This window comes from Canis aureus, chromosome 4 (genome assembly GCF_053574225.1).
Source record: "Canis aureus isolate CA01 chromosome 4, VMU_Caureus_v.1.0, whole genome shotgun sequence".
NCBI lineage: Eukaryota > Metazoa > Chordata > Mammalia > Carnivora > Canidae > Canis > Canis aureus.
In genome coordinates this window covers 36090079-36113323 of record NC_135614.1, presented here as the reverse complement: position 1 = coordinate 36113323, position 23245 = coordinate 36090079, and the positions used below count along the sequence as shown (strand labels likewise).

The window sequence follows — 23245 nt, the reverse complement described above, 5'->3', positions numbered from 1 at the left end:
GCGCGGCGGGTTGAGTAAGCGGCCGCGTGATTGGCTGCGCGGCGCGCCGGCCGCGCGGGGCCTGTGGGAAGCGGAGTGACGGAGCGAGCGGCTGTTGGAGGAAGGAGGTGGGGGCCGGGAGCGCAAATGGCGTTGAGATGGTCCAGGGCCGCGTTCAAACTCCAGCGCTGACCACCCCCCGGCGGAAGCGGCGGCGCGGGAGGCGGCGGCGGCCTCGCGGGGGCCCGTAGCCGGCGCGGCGGCGGCCAGGGAGGCCTAGGCCCGGCGCGGCCGGCGGCGCTCGAGGCGGGGAGGGAAGTTGCGGGGCCGCCGCTCCCCCCCCGCCGGGCTTCCTATTTACCCCGAGCCGCGGCGCGGGCTCCGACGGCGGCCGAGCGGCGCGCGGGCCGGGCTGCTCTGCCGCGCGGGGCCGCGGGGAGCGGGAGAGGCGGCGGCGGCCCGAGGCCCGAGCACCCGCCCGGCGCCGGGGTAAGTGGGGGGGCGCGGCGGGGCGGGCGGGGGCGGCCGTCGCTCGGGTGCCCGCGTTCCGAGTTGCTTCCGGGCCGGCGCTGCCCGCGGGGCCCGGCGGCGGGGGCTTCCGGGGCGCCGGGGGCCGCATCCAGGTCCCGGCGGGGCGCGGCGGGGGGGCGCGGGGGGCGGGGAGGAAAGTTGCGGCCCGGGGCGCCGGCCCCTCCGCTGCAGCCCGGAGCCCGCGGGGGCCGCTGCGGACGCTGCCCTGCGCGGCGGGCGGGCCTCGGCTCCCCCCCCCCCCCCCCCCCCCGCCCTGCGGCCGCCGCCGCCGCACTTGCCTGCACCTCGGACCCGGCCTGGGTCGGAAGCAAGGGCCCAGCGACCTGGGAAGACTTGGCCGCGAGTCCTGCGCCCCTCCCCGGGGCGGCGGAGCCCTGGGCGCCGTGCTCGGGTGCGGGCTCGGGTGCGGGCTGCCCCCCCCCCCCCCCGGGCTTGCACGCGCGCGGTCCGCCGGGCTCCCGCACATGCCATCAGCGCCGTCCCCGGAAAGACGGGGAGCCCTGGAGGGGGACCCGGGAGGATGGGGTGTTATGTAACGGGCGCCGGTGGCTCACGCTCAGCTCGGCGGCCGCCGGGTGCTAACCGAGCGTCGCCCCTGCACGCCCGGCCCGTGCCCCCCCCCCCCCCCCCCCCCCCCCGCCTTTCCAATCCGGGGCACCGCAGGCGCTGCTCTGTCCGCCTCCGAGCATCCAGGGCGCGCACAGGACGTGGAGTCTTAGGGGGACGGACGCGCGGTTGCTGCCACCTTCCACCGCGCCCCGCGCAGCGACCTCCCGTATGCCCAGGGCTGGTTTGCAGGCTCTGAACTCGCGGCAGGGCCGGTCCCGTGGCTCCTGGACACCCCCCCCGCCCCCCTCCCGGGGCCCGAAGGAGCTTCAGTCTAGGTTTTTGGTCTGGCCTCTAGTCGACGTTTTTAGGTGATGACTGCTGTGTGAGCGTCTGCGAAAGGTTCCGGCTCCGGTGGTGTCTGTGCGCGCCGGGGCCCCGCGTTCCCGCAGGACTGAGACGACCCGATTGCGTGGCCCCCACATGACCCCGGGTCCCCGGGCGGGTGGGGGCCGCACCCAACAGGCCATGCAGGCATCCCCCAGCCTGAGTCCGCCTCTCTCAGGAAAAGGGTTTGCCACCTGCCTGAAGGGCCTGCACCGCTGTTCTCGCTCCGCGCAGGTCTGTAGGACGACTCAACGGTCACTTTGTCAAGTTAGTTGGTTTCTCACAAAAGGAGAGGGAAAATCCTCCGCTGCACGCGTAGGAAACTCAGTTCACCAGCGACGGATGTTGTAAGAATTTAAGTTAGCAAAGGAAAAATGGGTTTACAGACCGAAATGTATTCCATGTCATTCCTAGTGCTGTATTTTAGATTTCAGAGTATGAAGAAGGTTGGCTTTTCAAGACCTACACAATGGTTTATTTTTCTCCCTAGATATTTAATATATGGATATTTAAACTTCAGAAGGTTTTAGTGTAGGAGATAGACAAGAATAGAGTGTTTAAAATGTACTGCAACTTGCTTTGAAAATGTTTTGCTCTTAATTTACTGTCCTGAAGTTTGTCATAGATGGGTTACTGTTCTGTAGACGCATCAGATGAGTACAATTTATCTTTTATAAAGAGAGAGGGAAATAAACTTCTGCGTTTCTGTTGCTTCCTTTAATAGTCGGCAGGCCAGTGTAATTATGCTGCAGTTCACCAGCTTCAGTAACTCAGCAAGTGAGCACAGCACTAGAGGGACAAGGGAGACAGAACAAGTAGGGGTTCTTATGCACAGGGAGAGGACCAGCTGGGGAATATTTTTCAAGTCACAGTTCAGACCACATGAGACCAAGAATCAGAACCTTTACGATTGTGTTAAAAAATTTCAGGTTCTAATAAATGAAAAATAATACGTTTTTCTGGCTTTTCCCACTTTTTTTTCCTTTATATGAATAAATGCTCTAAAGTTTCAAAGACCTGATTGAGTCAGTTATTTGATGTTTCTGAGATCCTGGAAAAAAATTTACATTTCGTGCTTAAGATTTTATATTAGGAGTAATAACCCTAGTCATATTATTTTTTTAAGGTAACAGTGATATTTATGAGAATTGTGCATAGATTAATTTTAAACTTAAAAAAATTGATGTTCTGTTACTAAGTTGGTATTGGGGATAAGTTGGTTAGTCATTATACTTGCTTACTTTGTCAATAGCATATGAATGTGTACTCTTTGAGATAAGGAGATTAAGTTCTGGAAATCTATAGGATAAAAAAAATGAGTCCCTTTCTTTATATGCCCTTTCCATATTTATTCAAGCATTTTTAAATGTTTGTATCTTGCATGTTGAAAAGCCCCATGGGGAGAATCCCTGGGTTCTTATTTTTGCATTCAGTGTTAACATTTGTTAAGTATCTGGTGATTATATGAATTCTTACTTTTTTTTCCCCCCCTACAGAGAATATGAAACAGGTGTCAAAATGACATCCAGATTTGGGAAAACATACAGTAGGAAAGGAGGAAATGGCAGTTCAAAATTCGATGAAGTCTTTTCCAATAAACGGACCACCCTTAGCACAAAATGGGGAGAGACCACATTTATGGCTAAATTAGGGCAGAAGAGGCCCAATTTCAAACCAGATATCCAAGAAATTCCGAAGAAACCTAAGGTGGAAGAAGAAAATACTGGAGATCCTTTTGGATTTGATAGTGATGATGAGTCTCTACCAGTTTCTTCAAAGAATTTAGCCCAGGGTAAGGGTTCCTCTTACTCAGAATCTAGTGAAGCTGCTCAGCTGGAAGAGGTCACTTCTGTACTTGAAGCTAATAGCAAAATTAGTCATGCAGTGGGCGAAGACAGTGTTGTATCTGATAAATGCTTACTTTTGGAAGAAACTTTGGTTGGGAAAGAAAAGAGCACAAACCGAATTTTAGAAGATGATGCAAGCAGAAGTAGCTGTGCTAAATTAGCGACTTCAGGTAAGTTTTGAATTTCTTTATCCTGAGCCAGAAGAGCTTTGTGTAAGCTGTTTTGGTAAATGCTTTAAATTCTAAAATACCGTGCTTCTTGGGTTCTCTTTTTGCATTTATGATTAATGGGGACTATAGACACTCTTGTAGAAGAGACCTAAGAACTTTAAAGAAACCAATTGGGGGTTGAAATTTTACTTAAGCAACTTGGATATGAATGTTTCCAGACTGTTTACTCACGGCACATTTTGGGAACAGTTTTTCCTACGTCTCTAACTCCATTTCCATTAAGAAGCATCTCTTTTTGTTGTGTTAGCGTGACACAGTATCTCGTTTCTGCTACTGTGGAGGGTTTGTATTGTTACTGATAATGGAAATAAGATGAGCATTTACAATGAGGATTAAGTTTAGGAGTGGTAGGCTTTCCTTCAAACCTAGTTTGGAAAGATTAAGGGGGTATTGTGGAAACATTGAAGAATTGAACTTCATTGCAATTTGAGATTTATTTGGAGTCTGGTGCTGGTAGCAACTTGTATTAATAGATTTTAATCCACAAGATCAGTTGTAGTTTTGAAGTGTTAATTTGTAAATCCGGCATCTAGCATTCATTCAAAAAAAAAAAAAACAAAAAAAACCGATACGTTTTGTCTGTTGTACCTCTACTCCTTTTGTAAAAGATTTGAGACTTAGAGTAAATGGTAAAAGTGCAATTAATTAAAAGACCGAAGAGCTAAGATCAGAGATAGCAGGAGAGATCGCCTGCTTGGTTTATTAGCAACAGGACAAGGATGGCACTGTAGTTGCAAACAGACCTTAGTTTTTGACTTCCTGGCAAAGTTTGGTGATACAAAAAGTTATGTAGATCTCCTATTTTGAAAGGAAGGAAGAACAAAACTTTCCTAGTACTGAATTCTCAAGAGGAGTTTGCTCCCCTGAGGCTTAATGTAAGTGCTTCACACAGTATAATAAAAGATGTTGCCTTGCATAGTTTTACGAAAAATGCTGAACGTTTTTCACTCTTTTTCTCACCCTTGGATGAGAGGATGAGCCAGCTGTTATTGTCATTCCCTTGATCCTCCCGGTTAATTTCGATTTGGCTGTCCTTATGCTTTGTCACAGTTCTTCTGAAACATTGTTCAAAACTTAAGGTTAGAATAAACTTTTATTGAAAAAACAGATTAAAAACTGTTTCCCAGATCAGCTCCTAAAAACGTATCATAATCGTAGGACTGTTGAACCTAAATGAACTAATGCAGGTCTCCTTACTTTATAGATGAGGCTCAAAGAGGTCGAGTGACTCTCCAAGGTTGGCTAGTGGCAGAATTGGAATGAGGTTCATTTATCGATTTTTAATGTGTTAAGTGCATACTGCGTACCCTCCACTGTGATAGGCTGTGGGAGTGCCGTTGCACTTCAGTTATCCAGCGTTCCTACTGCTTGCTGTACCTTGTCCTCTGGTAGTTAATCCACAGCGCGGGGCACGTAACCTGGAGGAAGGAAGGTGAGGGTGAGAAAGTGGCGAAACTGGTCAAGGAATGCAGACCCAGCTTCCTCAAGTGCTTTTTGAGAACAGGGTATCCCTGGCAGGCAGGGGGTCACAACAGCAGGATGAACATTTGGGTAGAGGGACAATACGAATTTAGAAATTAAAAATACCTAGACAGCAGTTGCTTATACAGTTTTGCCGGTGTTACATCTGTACTGTGTCCCCACCGCCGTTTGAAGTTGTTTGGTGGGAACTGGAAACAGTTTTCTGTAGAAATGAGATATTAGATTCCCAGTCTGATATAGCTACCTTGTAGTTTTGCTGCTGATACCGTGGACTGAAGGGGAGCCCAAACTCCTGTTATAATAGTTTTGTGAGGAGAAAATGTGTGCTAGAGTACAGATAAATAGATATTTAAGAACATCTTGTCCCTCTTCCTCCTTCATGAGGTATATGTAGTGGAAAGGGCGTGGAGCAGCACTATGAATATTTTTTTGCCCTCTCTTTTCCCTTGACCACCTAGAGCTGCAGCAACCCACTTGTAGCATAAGAGGGAACTTTGAAGGAATGCTTTTAGTTCTCATGGTAGTCTTATTCTAAGTTCTTAAAAACCATTTATATGGGCAGCCCCGGGTGGCTCAGCGGTTTAGCGCCGCCTTCGGCCCAGGGCATGATCTGGGGACCTGAGATTGAGTCCCACGTCGGGTTCCCTGCATGGAGCCTGCTTCTCCCTCTGCCTGCCTGTCTGTCTGTGTCTGTCTCTAAAAACAAACAAACAAACAAAACAAAACAAAAAACAACACACATTTATAGATTTGTGTGTTTATGAGTTGGTTATAGTTTTGGAAATACTTCTGTATGTTATGGCTTTCCTTTTTTTTGCCCCTACTCTCTAACATCTGGGCAGTTCCCTGTATCTAGACTCTTCTTGAATATGACTGTCAGCTTGTCATTGCCTTTACTCTCATTCAGAAAGCCTTCTGGTTTTAGTTGAAGTTTAGAAACCCAAATTTAAATTTCTGATAAAGGCGGTTTTCATAAATCTAAAGTGGTTCCTAACCTTTTTTGAGTTAAAGATCCTTTGAGAGTGATAAAATTTTGGACTTAGAAAAAAAAAACGCTTGTATGTGTAATGTTTCAAATCCTTTGCAGGTCATTTTTGCACACTTTATTCAAGAGCCTTTGAGAAATTTTGTGTTAACATTTGTTCAAAGTGCACAAGCTAAATTCCGTAATATCCTTTCAGTGGAATGTTCCTGCTCATTCAGATCATTTTCACTGTAGAATTATATCACATCAGTGAGAAGGGCTTATCCAAATTCAAATTTGCTGTATTATTTCTCCTGGCATTAAGTTTAAAGTGCATCTCTTTCTCTGTAGGGGAATATGTGGTTAATTTTTAACTACTATTAAGATTTTTTCATATATTATGTATTATGTTTTATACCTGGTAGTACTTTTATTTTTTTTTTTTTAAGATCAAGCCCAATCCTGGGACTCAATTCCACGACCCCAGAATCAAGAGTCAGATAGATGCTCAACCATCTGAGCCACCCGGGTGCCCATCAACTCACTTGATTCTTAAAACAACTTCACAAGATAGGTGCTATTATCATCTACATTTTTATTTTATTTATTTCTTAACGATTTTATTTATTTATTCATGAGAGACACAGAGAGAGGGAAAGAGGCAGAGGCACAGGCACAGGTAGAGGGAGAAGCAGGCTCCATGCAGGGAGCCCGACGTGGGACTCTGGGACTCGATCCCCGGTCTCCAGGATCACTCCCCGGGCTGAAGGCGGCGCTAAACCACTGAGCCACTGGGGCTGCCCTAACTCTTTGATTTTTAAAAAACAGAAAACTTAGGGGCACCTAGGTGGCTCAGTCAATTAAGCATCTGCCTTTGGCTCAGGTCATGATCTCAGAGTCTTGGAATGGAGCCCTGTGTGGGACTCCCTGCTCAGTGGAGAGTCTGCTTCTCCCTCTCCCTCGGCGCCCCCTCCCCTTGTGTGTGCACATACGTACGTTCTCTCTCTCTCTGATAAATAAAGTATTAAAAAAAACTTATACCAGCTTCAACAGTTGTCAGTATATGGGAAATCTTGTTTCATTTGCTCTATACTCTTTCTACTTCCCATCCTCTACTCCCTGGATTATTTTAAAGATTTATTTATTTATTTATTTATTTGAGAAAGAGATTTGGAAAGGGAGGGAGAGAAAATGTGTGTATAGGTAGAGGGAGAGAAGCAGGCTTCCCTCTGAAAATGGAGCCCAATACAGGGCTTGGGGCTGATCTCCTGACCTTGAGGTCAAAATTCAAGCCAAAATCAAGAGTCAGATACTCAGCCTACTAAACTACCTGGGCACTTCTCCCTGGATGATGATGATGGTGATTATTATTATTATTAGAGATTTTATTTCTTTATCTGAGAGAGCACAACACGCAACAGAGGGAAGGAGCAAGAGAGAGAAGGAGACTCACTGCTGAGCCTGATGTAGGGCTTGATCTCAGGACCCTGAGATCATGACCCAAGCCAAAGGTGGATGGTTAACTAACTGAGCTATCCAGGCACCCCTCCCTGAATTATCTTTTTTTTTTTTTTTTAAAGATTTTATTTATTTATTCATGAGACAGACAGAGAGAGAGAGAGAGGCAAGGACACAGGCAGAGACACAGGCAGAGGGAGAAGCAGGCACCATGCAGGGAGCCCGATGTGGGACTTGATCCCAGGACCCCAGGACCACGCCCTGGGCCGAAGGCATGCGCCAAGCTGCTGAGCCACCCAGGCGTCCCTGCTCCCTGAATTATCTTAATGCAGATTCAGGACTTATATTTTTATCTGCAAGTACTTTAGTTGTAATTGCTGTTGAAGTGAGTTCTCAAAACAGGTGTGCCACTTAAAACTGACTGTTAGCAGGACCTAAAGGATTGCCTTTTTAAGAGGTCTTGGAATATTCTTTAAAGTGTGGAATCCAGGGCTGTGTGCATTAGGGGCAAAAGAAGGCTTCTCTTGCCTTTTGTATGAGGCTACTTCCATTTTCCATGTTTGTGCTTTCTGCTATACGTTTTTAATCTGGACTCTAGAATAAAGTATGCAAAGACTTATATTTCTACTTGGCACACTTTCCTTGCCAGCCAGCTGGGATTCAGTCTACACATCCTGCCAAACATTGAGATAACTACTGCATAGGCTCTTAATTTGCATGACTGGTTTTGTAGCCAATACATTTTTTCCATTTGCTTAAAGCTGTACTGAGTGTTTGTATGTTAGAGGGCTGTTATTGTCAGGAATTTAAGAACTTTGATTTGGAACTGAAGATGATTTTTAGCAAGGGATGCATTGTTCTATTCCTGAAAGCTTAAAGTAGGCCAGGAACTTGTGATGTGAGATGAGATTGTCATCTGCTTATTGGATAAAGTGTAGGTGATTAATGAGGATTATTAATTCTGAAAGTATAGTATCACCAACAATTCCTAGCCTTCATTTAGGTATTGAATGCATTTGTTTAGAATATAATCGAGTCATAACTGAAATCCTTTTAAGAGAAATAGATAAGAGACCTATTACTTATTTAGCTCCTACTTTATGTCGAACCCTGTATATATCAATTGATTCTTAATCACAACTATGTAAGTCAAGCTTTATTTCCATTTTATAGAGGTAGAGCACATTTCAGTGAATAATTTGAATTACTAATAGATCTGAGAAACATCCAAAGTGTTCTTTTCATGAATGAACATAATTTTGTCATATTAAAAGACTTATATTTAAAATAACAATGTTACTGGGGCACCTGGGTGGCAGAGTTGCTTAAGCGACTCTTGATTTTGGCTTAGGCTCGGGTCATGATCTCAGAGCAAGCCTGAGTCAGACTCTATGCTCAGTGGGGAGTCTGCTGGAGATTCCCCGCCCCCCACACCTTGTGTGTGTGCTCTCTCAAATCCTCTTAAAGTTGTTTCTTTTTTTTTTTTTTTTTTTTTTAGATTTTATTTATTTGACAGAGTGAGTGAGCAAGAGAGCGCAAGCAGAGGCAGAGGCAGAGAAACAGACTCCCCTCTGAGCAGGGCCTGGTGCGGGGCTTAATCCCAGGACCTGATCATGACCTGAGCTGAAGGCAGATGCTTAAGCGACTGAGCCATCCAGGCGCCTCGATAAAGAAATCTTTAAAAAAATATCAGTGTCACTGTATAATCAGTTTTATCTTGATGTTGGAAACGACTGATGGGAATGGATTCCCTCTTGCCGTTATTTAAATAGTTTTCTTTTTAATAAGAATTGTGTCCTAAGTAATTATAACAGTGAATAAAACTGACCTTATTTTTATAAGTAATAAGTTTTTTTTAAATTTTTTGTGCTGTGTACAAATGGAAATTCAATATGCAAATTCTGAAAGACTGTAATTTTAAGTTTCGTTTGTTTTAAAGTAGAATTTTTTTTAAAAAACTATTTATTTAGGGATGCCTGGGTGTGGTTCAGCGGTTGAGCGTCTGCCTTCTTTTTTTTTAAAGATTTTATTTATTTATTCATAGAGACAGAGAGAGAGGCAGAGACACAGGCAGAGGGAGAACCAGGCTCCCTGCGGGGAGCCCGATGTGGGACTCGATCCCAGGACTCCAGGAACATGCTCCGAGCAGAAGGCAGACGCTCGGGTAGCCCCAGTGGCGCAGCGGTTTGGCGCCGCCTGCAGCCCAGGGCGTGATCCTGGAGACCCTGGATCGAGTGGGGCCTGCCTTCTGCTCGGGGCATGTTCCTGGAGTCCCGGGATCGAGTCCCACATCGGGCTCCCCGCAGGGAGCCTGGTTCTCCCTCTGCCTGTGTCTCTGCCTCTCTCTCTGTGTCTCTCATGACTAAATAAATAAAATATTTTTAAGAAAAACAGATTTATTTTTTTTTCTAGTAATTTCTGTACCCAACATGGGGCTTGAACTCATAACCCCAAGATCAAGAGTTGCATGCTCTTCCACCTTAGCCAGTTAGGTGCCCCAGAACTTTAATTTCTTGTAAAATGTTTTTTAGTAAAAAAGAGAGTTAGTTTCAAGGTCTAAGTAATAACAAAAGTGCAGTTGGCTACTAAAATTTCTTTTGGATCCAGGTTGAATATCAGCCAGGAGAGGGTAGGTAGTACATAGAAACTATAAGCATAGTCTTTGCCCTTTAGGAATGGAGCTGTTGATTTCTCCTGGTAATAATAAATAACTTTTTTTTTTAAAAAATAACTGTTTTTAAAACAGTAACAGTACAATTTAATACTTGATACTTTTTAGAGATTTTCCATATGCCATATTTTTAAAATTTAAAGCCAGCCGATACATCCATTGTTTTGGTCCAATATCTGACTCCAGGAAGCGGTCTACAACTTTTCCAGATCCCTGATGGAGAGGAGAATGAATTTGTTCATAAGAGGACCTAGGGGATGCCTTCTTTCCAACCATTCAGCAGTTATTTTAATGCCTCTGTATGCTGAGTGCTCATGTATGTCAGTGAACAAGATCTTGTCTGATTCACATTTTTTTTTTAAAGATTATACTTATTTACTCATGAGAGAGACACACACACACAAAGGCAGAGACACAGGCAGAGGGAGAAGCAGGCTCCATGCAGGGAGCCTGATGTGGGACTCTATCCCGGGTCCCCAAGACCACGCCCCATACTGAAGGTGGCGCTAAACCGCTGAGCTACTCGGGCTGCCCATTATTCACATTTTAGGAGGCAAGACAGTGATTGAATAGAGAATAAGAAGTATATGGAAAATCATGGGAAAATACAGGTTCTGAGGTCCCTGGCTGGCACAGTTGGAAGAGCCATGTGACTCTTGATTTTGGGGTTGTGAGTTGAAGCCCCATGTTGGGTGTAGAAATTACTTAACTAAATAAACTTTTTAAAAAAGAAAATAGGGTCCTATGATAGTGTATAGTGGATTGTTTGCCTGGTCTGAGTGAGGGGTAAGGGCAAGGCTAACATTTAACTTGGGACCTTCTGCTGTACTGAGCAGGGATGAAAGTGGCAGAGCTTAGTGGCATAGGTAGTGAGGAAAAAGGATACATTAAGAATGATTCTTGGGTATTTAATGTGAGCACCTGAGCAAATGGGTAGTATTACTCATTGAAATAAAGGGATATTTTGTGGGCAGCTTCATCAGTTCAGGTTTGGGCACATTGAATTTGAGGTGTTTGTGAGGGGTAGGATATACTAGTATGGAACTTAGATAAGAAACCTTGGTTGGAGATAATACTTTTGAGATTCAGCATGTAAGTGTTATTTGAGGGGTGCCTGGCTGGCTTAGTCAGTTGAGTGTCCAACTCTTGATCTTAGCTCAGGTCTTGATTTCAGGGTCATGAGTTCAAGCCCCCTGTTGGGCTCCGTGCTGGGTGTGGAGCCTACCTAAAATAAATGAATGAGCGAGTGAATGAATGAATGAATGAATAAGTAAATGCTATTTGAAATTACAGGATTAGATGAAGTCATTAAGGAGAATGTTAGAGGAAAAAGCACTGAGCTATGAAGAACTTGCATTACTTAATTGACAGAAGAGGAAGAAAAACTAGATGAGGAAATTGAATAAGAGCAGCTAGAGCACTAAGTAGGAACATTGAGCCAGTGCTGTGTTATAGAAGCCAGCAGAAAGGAGCTCATGAAGGATCAACTGAACTGTAATGCTATTGCAAAGTTCATCAGAATGAGGATTGCAGGGATCCCTGGGTGGCGCAGCGGTTTGGTGCCTGCCTTTGGCCCAGGGCGCGATCCTGGAGACCCGGGATCGAATCCCACGTCAGGCTCCCGGTGCATGGAGCCTGCTTCTCCCTCTGCCTGTGTCTCTGCCTCATTCTCTCTCTCTCTCCGTGACTATCACAAATAAAAAAAAAAAAAAAAATGAGGATTGCAAAGCTGGTATTGGAGTGTGCAGCTTGGGTTGGAACAGTCTAAATAGTACATAGTGAGGATGGGAGGGTGGCAAGTATACACAACTCTTTAAAGATGTTTGAAGGAGAGGAGAGGTTCTGAAAAGTTACGAGATGATGAGTTTTGGAAGGTTTAATTGCATGGGAGAGCTTCGGAGCATAGGCTTCAAATCACAGAGGGAAAGTGGTCTTGGGAGAAGGGATGCCACATTTTCTGGACAGAGGAAAGATGGATGAGAATGTGAGCTTACTGAGAGGTGGAAGATAAGGTGGTTTATGGAGGAAAGCATTATTTCCCCCCATGAAGTGATAGAAGAGGTTATCTTGGAAAGGGAGAAAGAAGGGTAAGGAAATGCAAGGGCTGGAATGAAGGAACAAGAGATTCAAACTGATGCAGAAAATGTTAGGAAGGAGCCATATAGAGAGATTTTCTGAACATTAATGAGACCTTAGTGAAGTTTTATCGTAAAAACTCATGGTTATTTACTTCATTGTGTGAGTGGCCTCCCCTCCCCTTAGTAGGCCCTGTTAGCCAGAACCTGCACAGAATATAGAATAATTGGATAGTAAAATTGGATTATCTTGGATTGTCATTTTTGTCTGACAAGATGTAGAGTGAACAGATAGAAAAGAAAGAATTTAGGGTATTGTCTAGAGAATGATTGAAATGATGGACTATGGAATTTAAAATGTTTAGGAACTGGACAAGGCTGGTGGATAGGAAAAAGAAGGGTCAGTATATTGAGTCTTATTAAATAGGTTGAGAGTGGGGGCACAAATTGGATATTTGGTAGGTTGTGATTGAGAAATGGGTTATCTCATTTTAATATTTAAGAGGTGAAGCCTTCTAGGACATGACAGGTTTCTGCATCAAACAGATTTGGTGTCTGAGCTGGAATGTAGAAGACTATGGATGAGAGAAGGTTAAAGAACCGTGAGGTCAGGGGATTGGGATTTGGTGGAATTCAGCATGATGGGAAGACTGGCATGAAGGGTAGATTGTAAGTCCTGTGTAAAAACCCTTAAATGAAGAATAAGGTTGTTAAGAGACAGGTATGGGGAAGATTAGAAGGTAACTAGCCAAGTGGCACAAACCTCAAAAGAATGGGCTTTTATAAGAGGATGGAATAATAATAGTTTTATAAACAGGCTCTGGAGAGCCGGCATACCAGTGACCCCAAAGCATCCTTCTCTCAGATACTAAAAGGCGCTGCAGGAGAATAGGCGCGTGTAGTCAGGGTCCAGCTAGGGCATGGAAGTGGTAGAGGGAATGAATCCCCAGGTATATGTGAGTGTCTTGCTCACTGAAGCCTGTGTGTTTGGATTTAAGGGTTTGGGTGGTGGTGGCGGCACTCAGTTGTTGGATTATGAGGTTGGAAAGAAGTACAGATACATTTTGAGTATTAGAGTTCAGGAGAAGGTAGATGGCAAGATGTGTTTACATTTTGGATCATGACCCAGAGGAACAGATGAGAAGCATGGTGGCTTTATTTATTTATTTTTAATTTTTTTTAAGATTTTATTTATTCATGAGACACACACACACACACACACACACAGAGAGAGAGAGAGAGAGAGGGGCAGACACATAGGCAGAGGGAGAAGCAGGCTCTCCATGGGGAACGCAATCCTTGATCCCAGGACCCCAGATCACAGCCCGAGCCTAGGGCAGACATCCAACTACTGAACCACCCAGGTGCCCTCCATGGTGGCTTTATTTTATTTTTATTTTTATTTTTTAAAAAGATATTACTTATTAATGAGAGACAGAGAGGCTGAGACATAGGCAGAGGGAGAAGCAGGCTCCGTACAAGGAGCTGGATGCAGAACTTGATCCTAGGACCCCCAGGGTCACGACCTGAGCCAAAGACAGATGCTCAACCACTGAGCCACGCAGGTGCCCTATAGCATAATGCTTTTAAAGAGTATTCCATGTAATAGTATTTAATTTCTTTTTGATTACTGAGTAGTATTCTATTATACATGTACCATAATTCATTCATTAGTTGAAGGACATTTGGATTGTTTGCAGTTTGGGGCAATTATGAATGAAGCCGCTGTCAACATTCACATTTAGGTTTTTGTTAGACGTATGTCCTTATTTCTTTTAAGTACTTAGGTGTGGGATTGCTGGTCATGATAACATTGATCTTAAATTTATATGCTTGCAAAGGATATAATTTCCCATAAAATAATATAATTTTAAAATAAAACTAACATTTTTAACTGTTTTATTGTAAAATAAAACACAGATATAGAAAACCACAGAATATAATGTATAAAAATATGTTTAATGAATTATTTATATAACCAACACCCACATTAAGAAATAGCATTTTGGCAACTACTCTAGAATCTTTCCATCTGTCCCTTCCTTCACCCCAAGAATAACTGGTTTCCTATCTTTTATCATAATCCCCTTCTTACGTGCAAGTGCTGTAATTATTTAGTGTTCACCTTCATATATTAAAAAAATTAATAAAAGAACAAATTGTTCTTTAACAGACAGAAGATTTACAATACCCTTTTTTTTTTTTTAAGATTTATTTATTAATGAGAGACACAGAGAGAGGCAGAGACATAGGCGGAGTAGGCTTCCTGTGGGGAGCCCGATGTGGGACTTGATCCCAAGATCACGACCTCAGCCAAAGGCAGATGCTCAACCACTGAGCCACCCAGTTGCCTCTCCCTTTTTCTTTTTGAGTTTGTGTTTCTTTTTCCTTTTTCTTTTTAAAGATTTTTATTTATTTATTCATGAGAGATGCAGAGGCACAGACACAGGCAGAGGGAGAAGCAGGCTCCATTCCATGCAGGGAGCCGGACGTGGGACTGGATTCCAGGTCTCCAGGACCACACCCTGGGCTGAAGGTGACACTAAACCACTGAGCCACCCGGGCTGTCCTGAATTTGTATTTCTATTCCACTTCCCTTTCAGAATTTTATCCTAATGAACATATTTATGCTTAGTCTTTTAATGATCATCCTTTTCATAATTCTTTGTGCAAAAATGTGTGTGTATGTATATGTGTATATATATATATATATATTTGTTTAAGCTTAAGCTTCTACGAACTTTCTGTGATTGTAATACCCTGAGTATTTAAAAATTCTTCTAGATTATTATGAACGCAGTTATTAGTGTGTATTTGATCAAATATGAATGCTATACATTTTAAAGGCAAATTTATTGGAAATGTAGGTCTGAATGATGATGGGTGGGGCTTTTTCCAGTTCATGTGTATGACTGTCATTGCTAGGCTAAGAAAAAGCTTTGGCATCAGTCTGTTCTAGGTTTTTTTTTTTTTTTTTTCCTCTCTCTTTTTAAAAATATTTTATTTATTTATTCATGAGAGAGACAGAGAGGCAGAGACACAGGCAGAGGGAGAATTAGGCTCCATGCAGGGAGCCTGATTTAGAAATGAATTTCCTTAAACCTCAGTTGTGCCTATGTATGTTTTGGAAGTTTTTAGTGTAACTCTAGGGGTCTGTATATTCAATTTGAAGAGTTAATTGTCATCTGGAAGGGAGGACCACTGCTTGAGGAGTGACTGGAGTATATAGTACATTTCCAGTTTCCTGGTGGTCAAGATGGCCAGCTTGAGCAGGAGCCATGGTAGGAAATAAGCTCCTTGACTTGCTGGTGGGTTGTCACAGTTAACACAGGCTGTTGATTTGGGGATGTGGGAGGTTGAGTTGATGTGGACTGCTCTGTGATTTAGACTGTGTAGTGGGCCCAGCAGAATAGGACTTTTTTTTTTTTTTTTAAGATTTTTGTTTATTTATTCATAGAGACAGAGAGAGAGGCAGAGACACAGGCAGAGGGAGAAGCAGGCTCCATGCAGGGAGCCCGACGCGGGACTTGGTCCCTGGTCTCCAGGATCACACCCTGGGCTGCAGGCGGTGCTAAACCGCTGTGCCACCGGGGCTGCCCAGAATAGCACTTTTGAAGTTATTTTATGTTTACTGATTTGTTTGTTTTTTACTGTTTAAATTATAAATAAATTTGGTATTTGATAGGTATGCTTTATAAAATATAAAAATGTTTTAAATTATTAAGAAAAGTTTTTTGTTTTTTTTTTTTTAAAGTACCTTTTACCATTCAAATCTTTGAGTAAAATTGAACCACTGAAGATGTGGCATCTTTTTCCTTTGGCTTTTTGGGTGCCTCTGATAAATAGCCACATATTCTTGTTACAGTGAAAAAAATCCACTCCCTTCCACAGAAGCAAATGCTGTTGACAGTTCATTTCTTTGTCTCTCTCTCTCTCTCTCTCTCTCTCTCTCGCTTGATTTTATTTATTTATTCATGAGAGACAGAGAGAAGCAGAGACGTAGGCAGAGGGAGAAGCAGGCTCCATGCTGGGAGCCCAATGTGGGACTTGATCCCAGGAGCCTGGGATCATGACCTGAGCTGAAGGCAGATGCTCAACCACTGAGCCACCCAGGCGCCCCTGTTGACAATTTCTTATATAGCTTTTCACAGTCTTCAGTATGCATAGCATATAAATCTATCTATCTATATATATTTAATTTATTCACGAGAGACACACACAGAGGGGGAAGCAGGCTCCTTGCGGGGAGCCTGATATGGGACTCGATCCCTGGACCAGGATCATGCCCTGAGCTGAAGGCAGACGCTCAAACACTGAGCCCCCCAGGCGTCCCAAAAATCTATATATTCTTAAACACACAGGCACATACAAATGATAATGCGATATAGATATAGATATATGTATGAATGTATGTATGGCATATTGTGCCTTAAAAAAACACTTAAATCTTTTAAGATGCACACTTACTAGTATTTATAGATCTACTTGTTTTTTTGTAGCAGTTTCATGGTTTTCCATTGTATGAACATACCATACTTTAAAACTAGTCTGTTAGGATTATTTTGACTGTTTTTAGTTCTTTGTTGTTTTGTTTGTTTGTTTTTAGTTCATTATTTGTTGTTACAAATAATGGCTATATTGAACATCTCTCCACTTGTGTTTTTGATCATGTCTCAGTATAGTGGTCAAAGATGTTTCTAGAAGTAGAATGAAAGGGCGTATACATTTAAATTTTCAGTTGATGTTGCCAAATTTCCCATTACTAGTGTGGCGGCTTTTTTTTTTTTCCTCCTCTTCCTATCAAACTTTGGACTTGGCCTAACTGAAAGAATACTGTTTATTTTGCAGGGGGGCGGGGGGTGTTAAATTTTTTTCATTTTAGAATAGAAATGGTTGAAAGCTTCCTAGCTCTTTTTCCCAGTCACCCCAGTTCTCCTTGGAGTGGCCATTTTTTGTTTGTTTCAGCCTTTCTGACATACACTGTACACATACAGTCAACACAAGTAGTGACGTGTATTTAAATCCACAAATGTTAACATGCTGTTTTGTACCTTGCTTTTTCTCTTAATGTATCGTGGGTGGTCGTGACGTGGGTATAATTCTTTTTTTTTTTTAATTTTTATTTATTTATGATAGAGAGAGAGAGGCAGAGACACAGGCAGAGGGAGAAGCAGGCTCCATGCACCAGGATCCCGACATGGGACTCGATCCCGGGTCTCCAGGATCGCGCCCTGGGCCAAAGGCAGGCGCCAAACTGCTGCGCCACTCAGGGATCCCTGGGATAATTCTATTGTAATACATTAAAGGGTTCTTTCTGGCCTCTCTACCTCTTTTATTTAAAATACTGCTGCATGGAGGGATGCCTGGTTGGCTCAGTTGTTTGAGCGTCCGGCTGTCCGGCTCTTGATCTCAGCTCAGCTCTTGATCTCAGGGTCATGAGTTTGGGCCCTGCTTTGGGCTTGGCACTGGGCATGGAGCCTACTTAAGAAAAAAAAGTACTGCTGCGTGGTTATGTCAGTATCTGTGTGCTCTAAATTCCTTAAATGGTTCCTCGTTGATGTGAGACTTTGGTTTGCTTTTTGTCATCTAAGTTGCCTTATTTTTCAAATACCACTCTGTGACTGTCAACCAGTAACATATCTATTATGTTTCATCTGCAAAATGAGGTACAGTTTCACATTTCCTTATCTGAAACCTTAGGGGCCAGATTTGTCTTGGAATTTAGGATTATTTTGGAATAGAGAAAGTATATATTTTACATTAATAACCCATCAAAGTCTGAGGTGGCACTCAACTCAAAGACAGTGTTTAGAAAAAGAAAATACATTCCTAAGTAGGATAAATATTCTAAATAGCTTCATTTAGGTGAGGTCAGGTTTTGCTTCAGAATGTATTATGAAAAAAATTTAGTTTTCAGAGCTTCTTGGGTGTTGGAATTGTAGATAAAGGCTTATGAACTTCTAATAGTACCTACTTCACATGGTTGCTATGAGATCAAATGAATTAATATGTGGAAAGTATTTAGAAGCCATTGGGGCACATACTGAGGGCTTAGTAAGTATAAATATTGTTCAGCTTTGTTTTACTTTTTTTTTCTCAACTTTATTGAGATGTAGTTAAACTATAACATTGTGTGCTTTTTTTTTTTTTTTTTTAAGAGGCCGCAGGGTAGGGGTGTGGGAGGGGAGGGCAAAAGAAGAGGGAGAGAGAATTGCAAGCCGACTCCACACCCAGCATGGAGCCACACGTTGGACTGGTCTGATCTCAGGACCATGAAATCATGACCTGGGCCAAAATCAGGAGCCCGGTTCTTAACTGACTGAGCTACCCAGGTGTCCCATGTACTTTATTAGTTTTTGATATTTTTTTAAAGATTTTATTTTTAAGTAATCTCTACATCCAATGTGGGAATTGAACTCACAACCCCAAGATCAAGAGTTGCATGCTCGTTGCTTGACTGACTGAGCCAGCCAGATGCCCTGCACTTGGACTTTTTTTTTCTTTTCTTTTTTTTTTTTTACATTTTTTTTTTTAATCTATTCTCTTTTTTTTTATTTTTATTTTTTTATTTATTTATGATAGTCACACAGAGAGAGAGAGAGAGGCAGAGACATAGGCAGAGGGAGAAGCAGGCTCCATGCACCGGGAGCCTGAAGTGGGATTCGATCCCGGGTCTCCAGGATCGCGCCCTGGGCCAAAGGCAGGCGCTAAACCGCTGCGCCACCCAGGGATCCCTTTTTTTTTACTTTTGATATTTAATTGTTAATGAAATAAAGTTTCTTTTCATAAGTTATTTATTTATATTTCTTTTTTCTATAAATTGCCTCTTTATGTCTCTAGCTTTTTTTTTTTTTTTTACTGAGATGATGGATTTACTGATGTGTAGGATTTTTTTTTTTAATTAAAAATTTTATTTATTTTTCATGAGAGAGAGAAAGAGAGAGAGAGGCAGAGACCCATGCAGGGAGTCTGATGCGGGACTTGATCCTGGAACTCTGGGACCATGCCCTGAGCTGAAGGCAGACACTCAACCACTGAGCCACCCAGGCATCCCAGAAGTTAACTAATTTTAATGAAGTACCATTTTATCAAATATTTCTTTTATAACAAAGGAGTACACACTTTTCCCTAGGTATTCTTTTTGTTGGACAGTTCTAATTTAACTTTAATATTCTTGCTCTTAGCCCTTATAGTTTGTATAAATTGAATGATTTCTACATATCGAGTAAGTTTGTTCCCTCTCCTCATGACAACCACTCCAATATTTAAAGGCAGCTTGCATGTAATGGAAGTTCCTCCTTACCCTATAAATTAATTTTTTTAGTTACCTCCCTGTTATTTAATGAGTAGTGATCTCCAAAAGCTTCTTCTGTATCTGTACAGTCTCCTTAGTCAGAAGTGAAAGGTTTTGTTTGTTTGTTTGTTTGTTTGTTTATTTAAAAGATTTATTTGTTCATGAGAAACACAGAGAGAGAGAGGCAGAGGGAGAAGCAGGCTTCATGCAGGGAGCCTGATGTGGGACTCTGTCCCAGGTCTCCAGGATCAGGCCCTGGACTGAAGGTGGCGCTAAACCGCTGAGCCACCCAGGCTGCGCAAAGGTTTTGTTTAAATTTAGGCCTCAGCACATCACGTGATAAATTTGTTCAAAATATTCAATATTTAACCTCTTCGAGTGGACCTTTTATATTAATGCGGATTAAGATGATTTACCTGCTTTTAATATTTCAGTTTTTAGCAGCTACTACTATAGGTAGTATAATGTAATAGAGCTCAGTATGGGCCTTTTTATGAGGTCTTTTGGACATTGATTTAATTGGTAACTGTTGCTGTCATTGGCCTCTCTGGGCCTGTTTTTCCACATCTGTTGTAACAATAGGCTTGGTGAAAGTAAAAATATCTTCACTTTTTTTTTTACAAGAAGGATGAAGGAAGTATATATGTTAGTATATACAGACTAGCATGCAGTTGCACAGATGGGTATATCTGTATGTCTCTAGCTTGAGTAAACAATAATTCATAATCTTGTTTCATGTCTATCCCTACCTTCTTTTTTTATAATATTTTAAAGCAGAGTCCACACATTGTATTTCATATGTAAATATAGTTCTTTAACTCACCTGAGATCATGACCTAAGCAGAAATCAAGACTCTGGCACTTAACCAATTGAGCCATCCAGGCACCCTGTACCATTGTTGTTACTCTTTAAGGTTCTTAATATGTATCCTTGTCAGATTTTATAAGCTTTTGAACAGACTATTTTTTAAACAGTATATAATTCAAGAGATAGGAAAGTCTTTTTCATCAGCGCCATCCCTCTGTACATAATATAGACCTGCCTCATTCTTGACTAGCTACATAGTATTTACATATGTAGCTGTATGATAATTTAAGTAGTTTTTTGTTTTTTTTAAGATATTACTTTTTATTTGACAGAGCTACAGAGCAACAAGCAGGGGGGGGGCAGGGAGGGAGAGGGAGAAGTAGAAGTAGGCTCCCTGCTGAGCAGGGAGCCCAGTGTGGGGCTCAATCCCAAGACTCTGGGATGATGACCTGAGCCAAAGGCAGATACTTAACCGACTAAGCCACCCAGGCATCGCTAAGTAGTTTTTTTTGTTTTTTTTTTTAAGATTTTATTTATTTATGAGAGAGGCAGAGACACAAGCAGAGGGAGAAGCAGGCTCCATGAAGGGACCCTGACGTGGGACTCAATCCCGGGTCTCCAGGATCAGGCCCTGGGCTGAAGGCAGCACTAAACCGCTGAGCCACCGGGCTGCCCTAAGTAGTTCTTTACTGATAGGTGTTTTATTGTTTATAAAGGCAAAACCCAGGAAATTATAGTGAGTTTTCTTGTTTCTTACGTTATTTCACATTTATTGTTTGTAGCGTAAGTACATAATAAAGCTGCTTGCTTCAAAAGGGTAAGTTCATTTCTTTGACATGGACATTTTTAATTGTGGAAGATACTACCCAAATGCTCTTTGTTAGTGGTTATAAGATATGCTCCTATAGAAAGGTAGTTTTTAAATTTTATTTTATTTATTTATTTTTAAAGATTTTATTTATTAGAGAGAGAGAGAGAGAGAGGCAGAGACACAGGTAGAGGAAGAAGCAGGCTCCATGCAGGGAGCCTGACGTGGAACTCGATCCCAGGTCCCCAGGATCACGCCTTGGGCTGAAGGCGGCGCTAAACCGCTAAGCCCTCTGGGCTCCCCTGTAGTTTTATTTTTATTGCTCTGAAGTATTTCTTTGACCAGACCACTTTATTGACTGTCCCATTAATGAATATTTAGATTTCATTGGTTTGGAATGATGTTGCTATGAGCATACTTTTCATGCTGAACCATTTGGAATTGCTAATATTCAGTTATTTTTATTTTTATTTACTTGAAATATTTATTTATTTTAGAGAGAGAGAACACACAGAAGCGGGAGGGGGAGAGGGAGAGAAAATCCCAAGCAGATTCTGTGCTGAGTGTGGAGCCTGACTTAGGGCTCGAATCCATGACCATGAAATGATGACCTGAGCCGAAACCAAAAGTTGGACACTGAACTGACTGAGCCACCCAGGCACCTCTGTCTGTCTGTCTGTCTGTCTGTCTATCTATCTATCTATCTATCTATCTATCTATCTATCTATCGAATGCATGATTGGGGGTAAGGGAGAGGGAGAGAGAGAATCTTAAGCAGACCTCACACCCAGTGCAGAGCCCAGTGTGCTGTGCTTGAACTCATGACCCTGACCTCAAGATCTGAACTGATATCAAGAGCCTGCCAGGTACCCTTATGGAATATCCTTTCTTATTGAGTGAATGGTCAAGTCTCTTGATCATTTTTTTGGGGGGGCATCTTTTTACTAGTGAGTTATATGCATTATTTATGTAGTGTCAGTACTTAGTGTTTTATGGACAGACTTAATTTTTGATGAAATTTCTTTTCATTTATGGTTAATGGTTTTTGTATCTCTTTGAAGTAAACTTTCCCTCCCTGAGGTCATAAAGATATACTCAGATATTTTAAAAACGTTATATTTTTTCCATACTTAGGTTCTCTTAACTCATCTGGATGTGTAGGAGTTCTTTTAATGAAGGGAATTGACCTCTTTTTTGGTAGTATTAATTGCAATTATGTTTTTTACGTTTTATTGTTCCTTTAACTTGCTGAAATTTTAGATTTTATATAAATTAACATGGATTGGGGATCCCTGGGTGGCGCAGTGGTTTGGCGCCTGCCTTTGGCCCAGGGCGCGATCCTGGAGATCCGGGATCGAATCCCACATCGGGCTCCCGGTGCATGGAGCCTACTTCTCCCTCTGCCTATGTCTCTGCCCCTCTCTCTCTCTCTCTCTCTCTCTGTGACTATCATAAAAATAAATAAATTAATTAATTAAAATAAATAAATTAAAATGGATTATGGGCTTTGTCTTAGAGAACTTCCCCATTCCAGAGTAATGTATTTTTTAAAAAGATTTTATTTATTTATTCATGAGAGACACAGGGAAGGAGAGAGAGAGAGAGAGAGGCAGACACACAGGCAGAGGGAGAAGCAGGCTCCGTGCAGGGAACCTAATATGGGACTTGATCCTGGGACTCCAGGATCATGCCCTGGGCCGAAGGCAGGCACCAAACCACTGAGCCTCCCAGGGATCCCCCTAATGTGTTTTTAAAAATTCTGTTTTATTTTATAATATGTATATAGTTTCATTTTCCATATGCAAGTCTTTGTTTAATCTAGAATATATTTATTTTATTTTAAATTTATTTATTCATGAGAAACAGAGAGAGGCAGAGACCCAGGCAGAGGGAGAAGCAGGCTCCATGCAGGGAGCCCGATGTGGGACTTGATTCCAGGTCCTCAGGATCACGCCCTGAGCTGAAGGCAGCACTAAACCGCTGAGCCACCCGGACCGTCCTAGAATATATTTTAATATTCGGTTTATTTCCCCCAGATGTTTCACTACCCTTGATTGAATAATCCATTTTTCCCATAGAAATTCGAAATTCTAGTCAATATACACTGACATACTGCATATATTTTCCTCCTTCTCTTTTTCCTTTAAACCAATAAAAGTATATTT

The 23245-nt window shown here is 42.5% G+C and overlaps 1 protein-coding gene across 3 annotated transcripts in view; it reads left to right on the top strand.

Moving 5' to 3' along the window:
• The first annotated feature begins 30 nt into the window (after nt 1-30).
• The window catches only part of WAPL (WAPL cohesin release factor), an 81573-nt gene continuing 58358 nt past the window's right edge, over nt 31-23245 (top strand). For 2 of the 3 annotated variants that reach the window (XM_077895254.1, XM_077895253.1), the window contains exons 1-2: nt 31-107; nt 2940-3460. In XM_077895254.1, coding sequence (XP_077751380.1) covers nt 2962-3460 — 499 coding nt within the window. In that variant the 5' untranslated portion in view covers nt 31-107; nt 2940-2961. Of the gene's footprint in view, nt 108-320; nt 469-2939; nt 3461-23245 lie in introns of those variants that run through there. The other variant, XM_077895255.1, reaches the window with a different exon arrangement.